Source organism: Ammospiza caudacuta, chromosome 18, assembly GCF_027887145.1.
Source record: "Ammospiza caudacuta isolate bAmmCau1 chromosome 18, bAmmCau1.pri, whole genome shotgun sequence".
Classification (NCBI taxonomy): Eukaryota; Metazoa; Chordata; class Aves; order Passeriformes; family Passerellidae; genus Ammospiza; species Ammospiza caudacuta.
The window spans coordinates 11706458-11724071 of record NC_080610.1 but is presented as its reverse complement, the minus strand read 5'-3'; the positions used below and the strand labels follow the sequence as shown (position 1 = coordinate 11724071).

The window sequence follows — 17614 nt, the reverse complement described above, 5'->3', positions numbered from 1 at the left end:
AAGGTGAGACCCTGAGACCTGCCATGAACCACATCTGTGCCAACATCATGGGCCACCTGAACCAGAAGGGCTTCTACTCCGTGCTGCAGGTCAGTCTGAGCTGCCACAGCCCCAGCTCCACCCAAACCAGCCCCAGCCCTGCCTGTGCCCCTCTCCTGAGGAGCTCTTTGGGTCTGTGCTGGCGTCTCAGGGATGAGCTGCTGGTGATCTGTACATGATTGTATTTTTCTCAAGCAAAGCAAAAATCTCTCAAGTTTCTCAAGTAAAACAGAGTGTCCCCACCTGAGAGAAAATCCACCCTTCCCCTTCTGTCCCTGCTGCTGAACCTAAATCCTGCTCAATCACCTCATCATGAATAGGACAAGGACAAGTCCTACATAATTTTGCCAAACTTTGCAGCTGGCACATTGCATTGGTTGGGTTTGTTTGCTGCTCTGCTGGGAAAAGGAACGGATGTAATGAATCTTTTAAATAAGAATTACATTACCAAACTCTGAGCCTTGCCTGTTAATTTTTAAAGCCTGTGAGCACAGGTTCTAGGGAAATAAGTCCTGCAGAGTGTCTGATTTCATTGCATTATCTCTCTTCTGCCATTATTAACCTGAAGCCCTTCTAATTCTGCCAAACAACTTGTAAGAACTGGATTTTAGACTGCTCTGATGTTCTTTTTCTCTGCATTAAATAAACTTAATGTCTTTCAGGACTAATAATATTTTTTTTTTCTGAGTACTACAGGGTTTTTATACTTTGATATATTTTTTCCATTCCAGATTTTGCTAACTAATGGCTTGGCAAGATCCAGACCTTCCCTGTCCAAAGGTTCCTTAACTGCCATTTTCTCCCTCGCCTTGCGGTGAGTCAGCTGGGGCTGCTGGGGGGATTTGCAGCCAAAATTGTCTTTTTTTAGTGTTTTTTTTTTTTAAAGACTTCTCATTCTATCAGTGGTTTTGTGCCATTGAGAATATCACCCTGAGGAAAGAAGTTGTTTTAGGCAAATGGCTCACTTTGCTGTCACCCTTGTTCAGATTAGGGTGGTTTTAAGTCAGGAATTATTGTGAGCCTAAACTTGAGGGTGCAGTTCAGTTCAGGGTGAGCTTGCTCTGGGAACAGAGGTGTGAGTGAATTATCTTTTGATCTTTTCCCTGGGATGCTTCAGAGCCAGGTTGAAAAGGGCTTGGAGCTGCCTGGGATAGTGGAAGGTGTCCCTGCACGTGGCAGGGGTGTGGGATGGGCTGAGCTTTAAGTTCCTTTCCAGCCCAATCCATTCCCTGTGTCTGTGGTTCTTGCTGAGGGAATTCCCAGTTCTGGATGGCTCAGTTGGAGGCTGTGTTGCTTTCCCAGGTTGGGTTGAGCTCTGAAGTGTTTCTCTCTCTCTCTGTAGCCCTGTGGTTGCTGCACAGTTCTCAGACAATCTGCTGAGGTCCTTCCTGATCCATGTCATGTCTGTGCCTGCTATAATGACTCACCTTGCTACTCTCACCCCTGAGGTAAGTGGGTGATCTCAGAGGACTGATTATCACACCAGGCCACTTGTTATTCCATTTTACCAGCTCTTGGAACAGAGCTTTGCCATTTCTCTTTGCCAGAAATAGGAAAGCCTTACAAATACTCTGCATTTCTAATGGAGAAGTTATTAACACCAGTGGGATGATGGGCTGAACTGCCCTAAAATACCTAAATAAATAAATAATAAAGGCATATATGACCCACAGCTTGAATTTATCATGTCCTTGCTGTTCCTTTTCCATAACCACAGAGAGAGCCAAAGCCAAAATCACCCTTTTGGGTGGCTGAGGCTCTGTGGGGGTGACAAGTGTGCTGCCCACTAATCCAATTCAATCTGCTTGGTGCATGTTTTGTGCCAAATGGGCAAATGCTGTGTTCTTGCAGAGAACCAATGATCTTGCAGAACATTGCAAAGGTCTGGCTCCATCTCCATCATGACCTGTTCACCTGCCAGGGGTTTTATTTCCCAGCCCAACTCCGTGTCAAACACTCTATGGAGCAGAGTGTTTGACACTAAAGCAGCCTCAACTTGCTGCTTTATTTGTGAAGAGAAGCCAGTGCCAAGTGCTGCTGGCAGGTCAGGAAAGGGGCTGTGCTGCTGCCCAGCCTCAGTGGCCCCTCCATGCTGTGTTGCAGCGCCTGGCAGTGATGGAATCCCACGATCTCTTCCGCAAGTTCATCCTGTTCCTGAGCCGGGAGTCGCAGTGCCGGGACGTGTGCGTGTGCCTGGAGGGCAGTCACACCCTCTGCTTGCTGGGTGAGCACCTCCACCTCTTCTGCTGGGTTTGAAGAAGAGTTTTGATTCAGATCTTCTCTTTTCATGAGGCAAAGCTGCCTCCAACTCAGAATTTTGGACTGTTATTTTGGTAATTCGCTCTAAATAACAACTGAGGTGTGTTTTGGGATGTTACAGATGAGGTTTAAGACCTTTGCAAAGGGAAGAAGGGATTTGCTCTTGTATTCATGTCATGCATCATCTCTGCCAACTTTTCACTTGGACTCTGAGCAAGTCTTGGAGTGTGGCAGACTTGGATCTCCCTCCCCTAAATGTTGTTACATATTTAAATTCACATTTCTGCAAAAGTAACAAGATTACAGGTTGGGACTCTGAGATAGCCGTGGGTTGTAGCTTCTAGTAGTTTGTAGAAGGTGTTGGTGGGAAGGTGGCCAAAGGGACATGTCACATCAAGGGTTGATGTGTGCTGGAAATGGCTTCCTGCAGGGTGACCTCTGAGATCACTGCTGACACAAATCCTCTCCTGGGACTGGGAGAGGATTCACTTCACCTGCAACCCCTGTCCCACAGCATCTGTTCCTCCTTAAGCCTTGCTGTGCTGGTCCTTCCTCCAGGCAATCTGGTGTTCCTGGGCTCCCTGAATGACCAGGTGCTGGAGGAGGAGACAGCTCATTTTGTGGGGGTGCTCATCCAGATGCTCTCCTACTGCCAGAAGTACGTGTCCCAGAAGAAATCCAACCTCACCCACTGGCACCCTGTGCTGGGCTGGTTCTCACAGACTGTGGATTATGGGTGAGTAGGAAGGACCTCACTGAGAAAGGTGATGAAGCCTCTCCTTTTATTTTTAATTTTTTTTTATATATTGCAAAGTGTTGTATGTTTTGAGATGAACAATGAGAATAATTTCTCAGCCATTTCAGGTTCTAGCTGCACAATAAACTGCAGCATTCCTGCACAGACTATTCCGTGGGTGGGTGCATATTCCAGCTGGGATTATGAGCTAAATGGATCAGTATCACTGCCTGGTTTTATTCCAAGCTGCTTTCTGAGCTGTCCCCCTGCTCTGTCTTCCAGGCTGAACGAGTCCATGCCCCTGCTGACCAAGCAGCTGCAGCACCTCTGGGGGGTCCACATGATCCGGATCCTCTTCAGTGATGTGCTCAGCAAGAAACTGCTGGAAAATCAGGAGATAGCTCAGCTGCCAGCACAGCCAATCTCCCCTCAGAACAGCCTTCCTATGAAAAGTCAGTTCTGGAGGGTTTTGGGGTTTTTGTCTCTTTGTGTGTGTTTACATGGATCTCTCTCCCAAACTCGCAAGGCTTTGACTTTTCCACTTATGCCAAAAGCTTTGAATAATTACTTGCAGCAGCTGCTGCTGCTTAGGTGGAGATGTGATGCCTCCTATTTGTAATTCCTCCTTGGAATGCTTCTGTGACCTAGGGCAAGTCTCTTTCTTTAGGGCTAGAAAAATATTTGCTTATTTTAACAGTTTCTTTTCAAAACGCTGAAGTGCTTTTGGCAAAACTTAAAACTTCCAAGGGAAGATGAGGGCTCAGCTTCCCATGTGGAAAGCAAGGTGAAGCTGGTTCTGCACCTGTGAGGTGTGGTGGTCCTGCAGAAAAGGATTTGGGATAATATAACTGTAAATCTGATATTTTCTAGCTGTTGCTCGTAACACAGGGTCCTGTGGTCATTATTTGCTGAGGTCAGGACTGGGATCATGAATGGTTTGGGTTGGAAGGGCACTTACAGCTCATTCTTTTCTCCTTGTCCTGTAGAGTATGTATAGAACTGTGGAATGGTGTGAATTAGATAGGATTTGGGGCCATGGGCAGGGACACCTTCCCCTGTCTCCAAGCCCCATCCAACCTGGCTTTGGACACTTCAGGGATCCAGGAGCAGCCACAGTTTCTTTGACCACCCTGTGCCTGGGCTTCCCCACCCTCACAGGGAAGAATTCCTTCCCAAAATCCCATCTAACCCTGCCTTCTGGCATTCCCCCTGTGTTTCTGCCCCCAGACCTGTTCAAGAGAGCTTTCCAGAAGTCGGCCTCAGTCCGGAACATCCTGAAGCCGGTGGGAGGGAAGCGCGTGGATTCTGCCGAGGTGCAGAAGGTTTGCAGCATCTGTGTCCTGTACCAAACCACCCTGACCACCCTCACCCAGATCCGCCTGCAGATCCTCACAGGTCAGGCCACCTCCCTGCTGCTCAAATCCTTTTTTTTTTTTCCTTATTTATGTTGATTTGTTGGGAGTTTTATCACTGCCAACAGGTTATTGACTGGGTGGGGAAGGCTTGTTCCATCCTGAATCATCCGTGGGATCAATAACATTCAGCACCACTTGATCAAGCACAAACTCTCAAGAATACAAATTAAAGCAAGTTTTCCTCTCATGAAACCTTGCTTACTCCCTCTCAATCTTCAGCCTGAGTCAGGGTTTTTGGGGAGCCTGGCAATATTAATCTTTCTGTGGTGGGAAATGAATGCTTTCACACATCTTGAGAACAAATTGTCTGTCTTGGGAAGGGGTGGAGGAGGAGAGCACTGTTTTGGTCTGGTGGGTAGTGCAGGGAGTGAGTCCAGAGCTTTGGGTGCTTTGTGGAGACCATGGGTGCAGCCCTGTTGTGTTCTCATCCCTAAGATGGATGTGGGATCACAGGAATTCATTATTTTCTAAAACTGCAAAAGAATTAGAGAGAAAAGGTTCGAGATGTGCAGGCAGAGCCTTACTAAAGGCTTGGGGGTTTTTTGTGCTTTCCTGCTGATTGTCCCTGTCCTGTTAATGCAGACAAGCCTGGGAGCCAAATGGGATGCTCATGTTCCTCTTTGCTTTGCAAAAGGCTTTTTCAGCTTCAAGCTTCACCTCTCTGAGCTTTCACAAGCAGCAGAATGAGCTTTACTGGCTGCACTTTATATTTTCCTAGGTCTCACTTACCTGGATGATCTGCTGCCCAAATTGTGGGCTTTCATCTGTGAGCTGGGACCACAGGGAGGGCTAAAACTCTTTTTGGAGTGTTTGAACAACGACACAGAGGAATCCAAGAGGCTGCTGGCCATGTTGATGCTCTTCTGTGACTGCTCCCGTCACCTCATCACGTAGGTAGCTCATGGATGGGTGTCCCTGGATTTGTGACATGGAGCCGTTGTGTTCCTTCAGGTTCAAGAGAAACATTTAAGGTTTTTTCATGAAAATAAGTAGGCAGGGTAAAGCAGCAAGCTTTTGGGATTGATTCCTGAAAAATAAAAGGCTTCAAAAGGACTTTTTTCCCTCAGCCATGTGCTGCTTGCGGCTGGTGACAAAACTGGGCAGGAGGGGGAAAAGAAACAACACAAAAGATGGGAAAGGAGGAAAATTGCCCTTGCTGGTCACTAGAGACAATTCTCTCCTCTTGAATGAGGCAAAAATTTTCTTGGGAATGGAAAAGGTCTTTTTAAGCGTGAAACACTGACTTTGCTTGTATCTCAGCCTCTCATACCATCTTCTGTTAGGATCTGCTATCAGTCAAAATCCATAAATAAGGTTTGGTTGTTTATGACTTTGGATCCTCATGGGTGTCAGTTGTCATAGAAATAAGAGCTGCTGCTAAAGGATAATGTGCCTTTATGAAAATTTCAACAGGGAATTAAATTTACACTTGTGCATTTGCATTTGTTTGCTCTGACAGGATTCTGGATGACATCGAGGTCTACGAAGAGCAGATTTCATTCAAACTGGAAGAGCTGGTGACCATCTCCTCTTTCCTGAATTCCTTTGTGTTTAAGATGATCTGGGATGGAATTGTAGGTGAGTGCTTTTAGTAGGTTGAGTTGATGTTACTCTTAGAACCACAAATGGCATTAATTTTAGAATTTGAAGCTTCTGCTAATTATTCCTTGGCACAAAAAGCACTTCAATGTGGGAATATGTCCCAGTCTTTTGATGTCCAGATGCCACAATCATGCTTTGTGCCAAATCTAGAGCACTTCCCTATTTCCAGTAAGGATTTCTGTAACAGACATGATGGGCATGTTGGTTTTTGGCAGAGATGAGGTTTAGCAATGCTGAGCTGTGTGTTGGACAAGAGCAGGGCAGTGCTGTGACCAGGCAGAGCAGCTTGCTTGGGTCTCCGTAGAATCTGCTGTGAACCTCTCTGCTGGTATAATTTGGGTAGAGCTCAGTTCTCTGGTAATTAGCTGAGATAGTCCAGCTCTGATGTGAAATGAGATGGCTTTGATTAGCTCTGTTTAAAGAATAGACCATCTCTCTTCCCAGAGGTACAACATCCTTCCCTCCAGAGGCCGTGTGGGCCAGGAAAACACCCCAGTGCTGTTTCTGTGGGGAGGATAATCAAGGTGTGGCTCCTGCTGCTGCCAGGGGTGCCTGGACTTTGCTGCCTTGTTCCTTTTGTGCAGAGAATGCCCGAGGAGAGACCCTGGAGCTGTTCCATTCTGTGCATGGCTGGCTCATGGTGCTGTACGAGCGGGATTGTCGCCGGCGCTTCGCTTCCGAGGATCACTGGCTGCGCAAGTGAGTGGCTCAGAGCAGGGATCCTGGGCAGCTCCAGGCTTGTCCCACTGCCCCACATCCTCTGGAGAGCCTGATTTGGGGTTCCTTATTGACATTCTGCCTGTGGGATCGAGGTGGAACTGCTGCCTGTGTTTGCAGTTAAGGACGCCCCTCGTGTTGTGCTTTTCTCTGTGGTGGGAGGTTTAGGTGGTGCTTTGAAAACTGACTCAGCACCCAAGAGCTTGGGTGTCCCTGGACCCTTTCACCTTCTTAATGTGTACACTGAGCACTGCAGTCATCTTTGGAATCACTGCCTGTTCCCTCTCTCCCACACCTGGGATCTCTGAATATCTGCCTTTCTTTGTCAAGGGACCTCAAACCCAGCGTGCTCTTCCAGGAGCTGGACAAGGACAAGAAACGAGCCCAGCTGCTCCTGCAGTACATCCCACATGTCATTCCCCACAAGAACGTGAGTGGGATGGGGGCAGAGGGTGGAGGCTGGGAATCAATAGCCTGTGTGGCCATTGGGGTGGGAGGGACATGTGTCTGGAGCATTTTGTGACATGGAGCTTTTTTTGAAATGCCAGCTGAATAAAAATCTTCTCCTTCATCCTCACCTTCCGTAACAGATTTCCTCTAAATATCTTGATTTCTGTCACTGAGAGAGAACTGATCTGTGTCCTCACCCCTTCCTAGTGCATTTCCTTCAAATGCATGAATCTGTGTTGAGACAGAGCTGATCTGTGTGTGCAGCTGCATGCAGTGAGTGGGTGACAGTGGCACCACTGGGAACAGCTGGGATCAGGACACCCAGCAGCAATTCTGTGTGTCAGGAGCTCCCAAATCCCTACTGCCCTGCAGCATGAGGCTCCCCATGGATTGTTCATTTGTTTTCTTTTTGCAGAGGGTGCTGCTCTTCCGGAACATGGTGACCAAGGAGAAGGAGAAGCTGGGGCTGGTGGAGACGAGCTCGGCGTCCCCTCACGTCACCCACATCACCATCCGCCGCTCCCGCATGCTCGAGGTGAGGGGTGTGAGCCAGCCCACAGGGCCTGGCCTGACAAAAACAGGGCAGGGAGGTGTGATTTTACCTTCTCTGTGGCTGCTGAGGGTCCCACTCCCAGAACTGACATCCCAGGAGAATGCTGGATTCTTGTTCAGCTCAGGCTGCTGCAAACCTGGAATTTTGACTTGGAAAATGCTGAGTTTTTGAGCTCAAGACGCATGACAAATACAGATTTCTTTGGTGGGCCTGTGTGCTGTCCCTGCTGCATCTCTGGGTGAGTGTTTCATGTGGATTGTCCTCTGGATTTTCTGCTCTGTGTAGGATGGGTATGAACAGCTCCGGCAGCTTTCCCAGAACGCCATGAAAGGAGTGATCAGGGTGAAGTTTGTCAATGACCTGGGGGTTGATGAGGCTGGTATTGATCAAGATGGAGTCTTCAAAGAGTTCCTGGAAGAGATCATTAAAAAGGTGTTTGACCCTGCACTGAACCTGTTCAAGGTAGGACACAGGTGCCACCTGAGGTGACCTGGTGCAGGCAAAGCCATTCTGCCTCACTGGGCTCTTATCTCTTATCTCTTTGTGCAGACCACCAGTGGTGATGAGAGGCTGTATCCATCCCCAACATCCTACATCCATGAGAACTACCTGCAGCTTTTTGAGTTTGTGGGGAAGATGCTTGGGAAGGCTGTGTATGAGGTGAGCCAGGAGCGCCAGGTTGGGGTCTTGTCAGTGATGGTGCCTTTGAGGGCACCTGTCCTGCTTAGGGAGGTTTTATTGAAGAGTGGAGTTTGGAAAAATGGCTTGAATAAAGATCCTCTTAGTGGGACAGACTGGAATTTCTTTAGGCATATATTAAAAATAATTTTGGAGGTAAAACATGGGTCATGCATGATTGTTCCTCATGGTGCTGGGATACCAGCCTGATTTTTTTGGTGTTCCACCTTACAAACATCCATTTGTGGATACCTCAAAGGGAAGTGAGGCAAAAAGGAGAATGAAATAACAGAATGACTCTGATAGAATGATTTGGGTTGAAAGGGAACTTTCTACTCTAATCCTTGCCATGGGCAGGGACACCTTCCACTATCCCAGGTTGCTCCAAGCTCTGTCCAGCCTGGCCTTGGACACTTCCCAGGGATCCAGGGGCAGCCACAGCTTCTCTGAGCACCCTGAGCCAGGGCCTCACTTCCCTCACAGGGAAGGATTCTTCCATGTATCTCACTAAATTTCCCCTGTTTCACTTCAAACCATGGAATGCAGTTCTTTTAAAGAGCACATGGAGTTCCCCAAGTGCCTTTTTGCACCTGCCTTACTAATTAATGGATTTTAAGAGGATGTGGGGTTTGTAGCTGATTTTGGTGCCTTGCAAAGTGCTCTTTGCACTTGTTCCACACCACAAGATCTGCCTTGCAGGTAACTAAAGCTGCCACAACCACAAGTGTGTGGCAGGACCTTACCTGTGCATTCTTCTTTTCCACAGGGAATAGTTGTGGATGTGCCATTTGCTTCCTTCTTTTTGAGTCAGCTCCTTGGGCACCACCACAGTGTCTTCTACAGCTCCGTGGATGAACTGCCCTCCTTGGACTCAGAGTTCTATAAAAATCTCACCTCAATTAAGGTTGGAGCAAGAATTTTCCTGTCATTCACCTCCCTTTTTGCTGCTTGTTGTTAAAACCTGGGAGTGGTGGTTCTGCTGCTGAACCCTGACATTTTTCCCTTTTTTTTTCCTTCTCCAGCGTTATGATGGTGATATCAGTGACCTGGGCTTAACACTGTCCTATGATGAAGATGTGATGGGTCAGGTAGGTTTTTATTCAGTGATTTTTTGGACCTTACCTCTGTTTTGTCCTCTCAGCTTCTCTGAACTCAGCCATGGAATTCAGTATTTACCTGTGGGCAGAAAAGAGCTTTTCCACAAGAAGAGGTTCCCCTCTGACCCTTAATTTTTCTGCTTCCAGGGTTGAAAAGTGTTTAATGCTTCCCCTGCATAACTGGTGTTCCCTTCTTAAAAGAAGAGCTTGTGAATAGGGATAAATTCCTTTTTTTCCCCATCTATCAGGGGAAACTCCCAAGTGTGTCAGGAGGTCTCTTGGCCTAGAGAATGAAAAGCTGTTTGGCAAATCCCTTAGGAAGATTTGGAGGTACTTGGTTGCACTAGAGCCCTGTGAAGTTGTGTGTGCAGAGCTGGAAAATCTGGAGAGAGATAAAATAAAAATGCTTTTTGTGCTGCAAATTCCATGGGGAGCCATGGAGGACACCTGCTGCTGCCTCAGGATTGCTGAGGTTTCAGCTTGGAGGGTTCTTCCATGTGAAAAATGAAGGTAGGAGCAGGATGTGGAGCCCAGCAATGAGATACTGCGGGCTGGGGTCAAAAATAATCCCGGTTATTATAAAATATATAACATGTATAAAATATATTTAAAATATATAAAAATATTATATATATATATATATAAAATATATGTGAAATATATAATATATCTAATATATATCTAATATTTATAAAATATATATATATAAATATATATATATAAAATATATATAAAATATATCAAATAGCTGTTTCCCCAGTGCTTTGGTGGTGCTGAAGGAGCCAGGTGGGGTCACCCTGACTGGACTCTGTGTCCCTGCAGCCACAGCCATGTCACAGCTGAGCTCATTCCCTGGGCTGGCTTCAGTCTGACCTTGGAATTCACCTGGAGCTGAGGCCTCTGTAAAGTGGGAATGAGGAGTGGGGACTCTGCAGGCAGCACCTGGAGGGTCCTGCCCTGAGCTGGAGGAGATCAGCAGGCACTGGGAGATCCCTCCTGGCTCTGCCTTCCTGCCTGCAGTGCAGAGAGCATGCATGAGACCTGTGGCTCAGCCAGCTTTGGGCTGTGCTGCTGTCAGGCTGAGCTCTCTGAGCTTGCTCAGCCTCTGGATTCTGGGATTGTGACAGTCCCCCAGGGCTCCTGGAATTGATTTGTGTGTGGTTCAGCAGTGATGGATCAGGCTGCAGAGGAGGCTTCCTTGGAGAAGGGCTGGCTGCACTGGTGGGAGAGCTGCAGTTCCTACTGTTCAATTACTCTGTTAATAGTTAAGTGAAACTTGGTTCAAGGCAGAAGCAGGATTATTACTTAAATTTTAAATCCTGCTGTTTTATTGTAAAAATAAATGTTTTATGGGGAGGTAACGGCTTAGCATGGCATTTCCTTCCATTGTGGTTCCAGGCAATAATTAGCAATCCAATCATTTCTTCCCTCAGCTGGTTTGCCATGAACTTGTTCCTGGAGGGAAGACCATTCCTGTTACCAATGAAAATAAGTAAGTACAGCAATTAGATTTTTAAGGTCACCACTGCACAATACTTTATTCTGGTTCCTTGGGCTTGCATCTGGAATGAATTGAGATAGATTGGAGTAGAAGGAGCACATAAATATCTTAATAGAATTTGCTGGTTACAGTTCATCGGCAGAAATTGTATTAAATTTGATTTGCAAAATAAAAATTGACAATTTACTTCTTGAAACAGCACTTCTGAGGTCAAAGGCACCCAGTCAGGGAGATTTTGCAGAATTTAATGATGGTGATGGATACAGACAGATGGATTCAAAGCAATTCAGGCACACAGTCGTGAACACAGAGGGCACAGATGCTCAAAGACACCTTGGAGCAGACAGATCTCCTCAGAATGATAACATGTGGCAGTTGTATAAAGCACCGTGTTCCGAGCAGACAGTGCTGAATTCAAATGTACTCGACAGTCGTTCTTTAGAGCCAGGAAATCAGAGGAGACACCGAGCCCCGGGGCTGTTTTCACAGATAACTGGCTTTTAGATCGTTATCAGAAATGTCAACTCCGGAGCCTGAAAACCAACCCCACCTTTTTGTTCCTTTTTTTTTTCTTTCCCTATCCCCTTCAGTGCTCATAAAAGCAGAATGAAATATCTATTAAGCAAATGTGTGTTTGAACTGGTGATCTGGGGGTTGTTATCTTTTCACTGACAAATGGAAGCTGGATCCCACCTGGATCTGTGCTTTGCAGTCTGATGTTTCCAGGCTTTTCTCTTCTCCAGCTCCGGCCAGGGAGTTTGCATTTGAAAGGATTTTCCTCTGGCTTGTCACAAGTCAGCTCAGGGGAAAAAAAGTTGAAAGTCCTGGATGCTGCTCTAGTAATTTATAGCAGAAATTTGAAGCTTTTGCACCCAAAATTGTGAGTTGGGAGGGAAAAGAAGTGTTGGGAATGGCAGCAATCTGGAAACAGCTCTGCCTGGGGATGCTGGGGTGACCTTGCCAAAAACCCAGGCAGTGCAGTTGAGGTGGGGTCTGTTTGGGAGCTGCAGAAGAAGAATCAGCAAGTTCAGGTGTTTTGCCTGGAGGTGAGAAGAGCAAGAGCCTCTCTCTAACAAAAAGTTCACCTTTCCCACATGCTGCAGGAAGGTTGGAATCTGCTGCATGGTTTTGCTGTGGTGTTTCTCCAGCCATGGGGCAGCAGAGCCCAGTGAGCTGTTGGTCAGACCTAGAGGAGAGCTGAGCTGTTAAAAGGACTTGGAGCTGTGTCCAGCCAAGGTTGATCAAGGAGTTATTAAAGCCAATTAGTCCTTGAGCTGGGCAGGAGCTCTGAGAAATGAGCAGAGTCCCAGAGAAGGGGATAGAGGCAGAAAAACATCTTCATCTGCTGAAATAACAAGCAGGGCCTGGAGGGAGAAGTACAACCCTGTCCAGGCTGTCCCAGTCCTTTTGGGGCTGGAGAAGCACCTCAGGGTCAGTTCAGTGCTGGGTGTCCCTGTCACCTCCATGTCCTCTGTGACACCTGCCTGTCCCACAGAGTGAAAAAGGCCAATCACTTGTTTTTTAAAATTTTAAAAGTCTAATGATAATAAAATGGTTATAAAAATAGCTATATAATTAGAGTAATAATTGTTTGGACAATTTGGATTAGGACAATATGAGATAATGAAAACAAAGAGTTATGGATGCCCAGGTACCTTTTTCTGGGTAAAATAAGCCTGAAAAAGGACCCACATTAACAGAGGATTAACCCTTAAAAGCAACAGCCTGTTGCATATTCATACATCTCATACATGATGCATAAATTCCATTCAAACACAGGATTCTGTCTGGTCAGTGTCAGCTTCTTCCTCTGAATCCTAACAGCATCTTTATGGCTGAGCAAGGTGGGAAGAAGTTCATTTCTTGTGATAATGGAGCAATAAATTCTCTTTCTCTGAAAGATTTGGGTGTCCTGTGGCTGCTATCTCACTGTGACTCCTCTCTTTAAAAAAAGTATCTTACATAGCACAGTTTCTATTTTAACATTTTGTTACAACCTAAAACTATATTTAAAACTATAATTACAACACTACTAAAAAAAATTTATGCAGCATAACTTTCTAACATAACATATATAATATTCATTTTAACATTTGCAAAAAGCCAGTCATAAAACACTCATTTTTCACAGCCAGGATCAGCTACATCAGTTACCCAGGATCTGGGTGGCTCATTTCTGGATCCAGATCAAGAGCCAGACCTCTGCTGTCATGGACAGCTTCAGGGCCATCATCAAACCCGAGTGGATCCTCATATTCTCCAAAACCAATAATAAAATTTGCATTTTTCACACCCAGGATCAGCTACATCCACCTGATGGCTCATTTCCGGATGCACACCCAGATCAAGAGCCAGACCTCTGCCCTCATTGGTGGCTTCAGGGCCATCATCAAGCCCGAGTGGATCCGCATGTTCTCTGCGCCCGAGCTGCAGCGCCTCATCTCCGGGGACAACGCCGAGATCGATCTCGAGGACCTGAAGTAAGTGACAGCTGGGGCTGCTGGGCACCCCTCATCTGGCCTGGAAGCTGAGCTTTTCCTTTGCAGAGCTCCTGGGAGGTGGAAGGACACCAACTTTACCATAACTTCTGCTGCTTCTACTTGGAACAGAAGGAGCAGGCAGGAGCAGCTTTGGAATGTGTTCCTTAAAGCTAATTTGGGATGGGTCCTTTCTTCCATTGGTTCATGGGAGCAGAATTCCCGTCTGCTTTTCCCTTTCCTCTGATCAAGTGCCCAGGAAGTGCTGGAGGCTCAGTATCAGCAGTGAACCCTGACCCATGGCAGGTGTTGGAGCAACCTGGAATTATGGGGTGCAACAAGATGAGCTTTAAGGTCCCTTCCAAACCACCCCACCCTTCCAGCACTTGTGCCCCTCCTGCTGCAGTGGCAGGCCTGTCAGAGCCTTTCCCTCCCCAGGAAACACACAGTGTACTACGGGGGCTTCCATGGCAGTCACCGTGTCATCATCTGGCTCTGGGACATCCTGGCCAACGACTTCAGCCCTGAGGAGAGAGCCATGTTCCTCAAGGTGAGTGAGGAGCCATGCCTGCCCAGCTGGGACCTGGGGTGGTGGGGCCAGGGTTGTTCTCCAGTTAGCTGGGTGCTCTCTGAAGGGGCACCAGAATTCCTGACACCTGGAAGTCCCCAGCAGAGCTCTGTGGATGCTGTGGTGTCACCATGAGTGTCCCTGCAGAGGTGGCCCTCCCCAAAGGCTGTCAGACACACACACTGGGGCGTGCTCAGTGCCAGTCCCAGCAGTGCTGGGACTGTGTCACTGTGTGGCTTTTGTGTTCCCATCATCACCATGTGGCACTTTGCAGTTTGTCACCAGCTGCTCCAGACCTCCACTTCTGGGCTTTGCCTACCTCAAGCCTCCTTTCTCCATCCGCTGTGTGGAAGTGTCTGATGACCAGGTAGGCATCCTGCTCTCAAGGCTTGGGAATTCCTTGCCCAGCTTCCTCCCCTCCATCTGACCTGGAAACCCTTAACGTGGGAAGATGAGGTGTTAGGATTAGATACCAGGGAGAAATTATTCCCTGTGTGGCTGGTGAGGCTCTGGCAAGGATGCTCAGAGGAGCTGTGGCTGCCCCATCCCTGAAGGGGTCCCAAGCAAGGCTGGATGGGACTTGGAGCAACCTGGGATAGTGGAAGGTGTCCCTGCCCATGGCAAGGGGATGAGTTTTAAGGTCCCTTCCAACCCAAACTGTTCTGGGATTCTGAGAACAGCCCTTACCCCAATAGGATGCTCATGGCTGCCCACACACAGAGCAGCTCCAGACTCTTCCTGCCTGGATTCCCTGGGTTCCTCCAGGGCTGTGTTTGGGATCTCTGTGTCCCACCTGTGTCCCTGCACACCATGCCCATGTCAGCCATTGAGTTACCAGCAAAGCTCCTTGGAGAGGGGTGGAAAACTGAGCTTTGGGCTTTGACTCTCCCTATTCCCAGTGCCAGATTTTGTGCTGGCACCTCTGCCCCGTGCCAGGAGCCCAGAGAGGGAGGTGACAGCTGTGTGCCCTTGCAGGACACGGGGGACACCCTGGGCAGCGTTTTGCGCGGCTTCTTCACCATCCGCAAGAAGGAGCCGGGCGGGCGCCTCCCCACCTCCTCCACGTGCTTCAACCTCCTCAAGCTCCCCAACTACAGCAAGAAGAGCATCCTGAGGGAGAAGCTGCGCTACGCCATCAGCATGAACACCGGCTTCGAGCTGTCCTAGGCACGGCCTGGGCTCGGGATGGGGCTTGGAGCTGCTGCAGGAAGGGGGAGCCCTTCCCACACGGAGCCCGGAGCAGCTCGGCGGGAGCTGGCTGCTCGCTGGAGGCCTGGAGAGGCGCTGGAGGCTCACAGGGATCCAGGGAAGAGCTGCTGGGCTCAGGGCTGGTTTTTCTTAGGCACGGCTCCAGGCTGGAGGAGGGGATGGGCCTGACTTTAAGCCCTTCACTTGACACCCACGGAAATCGTCCTTAAAAGCAAACCCCGGGGGGAGCATGGAAGGAACGCTCCAAGTGCCACCCAGATCAGTGACAGTGACACCCCCAGCAGGCTGGGCATGGGAGTGCTGCTTTTTCCTTCCCCAGGAGCTGAGCTGGGCTGGCTGGAAGTGAGTCTGGGAAGCTGCACAAAGGCAGAGGGATGGCAGAGCTCATGAGGAGATGGCAGCGTTGAAAGTGCCTGGATGGGCACTGCTCTCTCAGGACAGAGGGATTTCAGGTGTCCCAGCCCCTGCAGGGTCTTAGGTGTGTCTTGGAGAAGGAATGACAGGGAAGCAGCAGCTTCAGCAGGAGCAGATGGACCCTGTGGCTCTCAGGAAGGCTTTGGAATGCTGGAGGTTAAGGGCTGGAGCAGCAGGAGTGGGCTCAGCCAGCTGTGCCTCTGCCAGGCTCCTGCCAGACCCAGCCTTGGGACAGGAAGAGTCATGTCTCAATTTCTCAGGAGCAGGAAAGGTTTCATTTTCCTTGGTTTCCAGAGGACAGGAGCTGGCACACACTCTGGCTCCCCAGCACAGGTGGGGCAGGTTCCTCTCTGGAACCAGGGGAATGTGTCAAATCCTCTGGAAACCTCCCCTGGCAGAATCCCTCTGAGATGGAAGTTTCCCTTTGCTTGCAGGCTCTTTCTTAGAGAGTTGTTTGGACCCAGGGCAGGCTCTCTGTGTGATGGCCACATTTTCTTTGTTGCCAAACTCTTTATTTCGGTCGCTTTGTCTCTTTCTGGCCTTATTTCTGTCAGTTGGTGTTTGCCTGGAGCAGGCAGCTTTTGCAGGGGGTGACTTGGGAAGGTGTGGATCCTTCCTGCAATTTCTGAGACACTCAAAGTGTCTCTGCAGCTTCCCATCTTTGGTCCCTTGAGTCCTGCCCTGGCCCAGGCTGGAGAGAGGAGGGACTGGGCTGCTCCTGGGCTGTCCTGGCCCTGCTATGATTCTGGTACAGAGCAGAGCCATGGCATTGCCCTTTTGGGGACAGGTTTAAAAGGCAGTCACCTCCTCCCCTTCACCTCAAAGCTCCTGCACAGGCTGCTGGCTTCTGCCCAGGGTTTTCTCTCCCTCCTTCCCTCCCTGTGGCACTGGGGATCCTCATTCCCCTCCCTGGCCATATCCCACCTCTCCTGCTGCCCTGCCTGGTCTATCCAACAGGATTCCTGTGCCTAGGTGAGCTCAGCAGAGCACAGATCTCCACACCCTGGGCTCTGGAAGATCCCCTTAACTACAATATTTCACAAGATTTCTTTCCAAGGGGTTGGGAAACCCTCGGCACCGGGCAGCGAGATGGCCTTGGCTTCATCCTCCTCCTGTCGTGCTTCAGATGGATTTCAGAGAATAACCCTTTTTTTAGAGCCAATGCCTGGAAATGCATCTGGAAAGCAATGTCAGGATCCTTCTTCTCTGTCAAATCAGTGAGATTAAACAGGAGTGATGGGAAGTGTTGGTGCAGACAGGAATGTCTGCATCCAGAGGGTTCAGGACACTGGGCTGTGAGTCACAGAAATTAAAGATGATAGTAAATTTCTTTTTTTTTTTTATACATAGAACATTTTGGCATTAACCAGTTGGTGACTGTGTAGTTGGGAGGTTTAGGCACTGCCTTGGACCTCTCAGAGTTTAAATATCACCCCAAAATCTCCTTTTTCCTTCTAGGAAGTGCAGTGTGTCTGACTAGAGCACAATGAGTATTCAGTGAAATGAACTGTTGAACACTGAGATCAAATCCTTGCTCCCCTTTTCCCTTTGTTCCTCAGGAGTACAATTCCTAGAAAAAAAAATAATCTTACTGCAGACTTAGCTTGTTCCCTCCAAACCTGGAGATGTTGCACTACAGACACTGCTCCTGTGCTGGAGCTGGTGTGGAAAATGTGAGAAATGTCTGGGGAATTCCCAGTGCAGGATGCAGGCAAGGATTGCTGTGGAGGGGCTGATTCCTGTGTCCCAGGGAGGCTGTGTCAGTCCCTGCCTGCTCTGTGGATCCTGCCCACGGATGGTTTTGCCACAGGAGATTCCCAAGAATCTTTTCTATCCAAGAGTTGCTGTTGTGGAGATCTTGGTTCCATCCCTGTGTGTCTGAGCTGCAGAGAAAATAAA

The 17614-nt window shown here is 48.4% G+C and overlaps 1 protein-coding gene across 1 annotated transcript in view; it reads left to right on the top strand.

Annotated features, from left to right (window-relative positions):
- UBE3B (ubiquitin protein ligase E3B) overlaps positions 1 to 17614 on the top strand; it is a 21551-nt gene extending 3937 nt beyond the window's left edge. Inside the window, exons 8-28 of the mRNA XM_058816413.1 lie at positions 4 to 89; positions 771 to 853; positions 1382 to 1487; positions 2143 to 2263; positions 2857 to 3034; positions 3317 to 3486; positions 4262 to 4429; positions 5168 to 5339; positions 5909 to 6027; positions 6636 to 6750; positions 7099 to 7198; positions 7634 to 7753; positions 8057 to 8233; positions 8321 to 8431; positions 9216 to 9353; positions 9472 to 9537; positions 10980 to 11038; positions 13345 to 13527; positions 13963 to 14074; positions 14367 to 14459; positions 15068 to 17614. Coding sequence (XP_058672396.1) covers positions 4 to 89; positions 771 to 853; positions 1382 to 1487; positions 2143 to 2263; positions 2857 to 3034; positions 3317 to 3486; positions 4262 to 4429; positions 5168 to 5339; positions 5909 to 6027; positions 6636 to 6750; positions 7099 to 7198; positions 7634 to 7753; positions 8057 to 8233; positions 8321 to 8431; positions 9216 to 9353; positions 9472 to 9537; positions 10980 to 11038; positions 13345 to 13527; positions 13963 to 14074; positions 14367 to 14459; positions 15068 to 15259 — 2669 coding nt within the window. The 3' untranslated portion in view covers positions 15260 to 17614. The remainder of the gene's footprint in view (positions 1 to 3; positions 90 to 770; positions 854 to 1381; positions 1488 to 2142; positions 2264 to 2856; positions 3035 to 3316; positions 3487 to 4261; positions 4430 to 5167; positions 5340 to 5908; positions 6028 to 6635; positions 6751 to 7098; positions 7199 to 7633; positions 7754 to 8056; positions 8234 to 8320; positions 8432 to 9215; positions 9354 to 9471; positions 9538 to 10979; positions 11039 to 13344; positions 13528 to 13962; positions 14075 to 14366; positions 14460 to 15067) is intronic.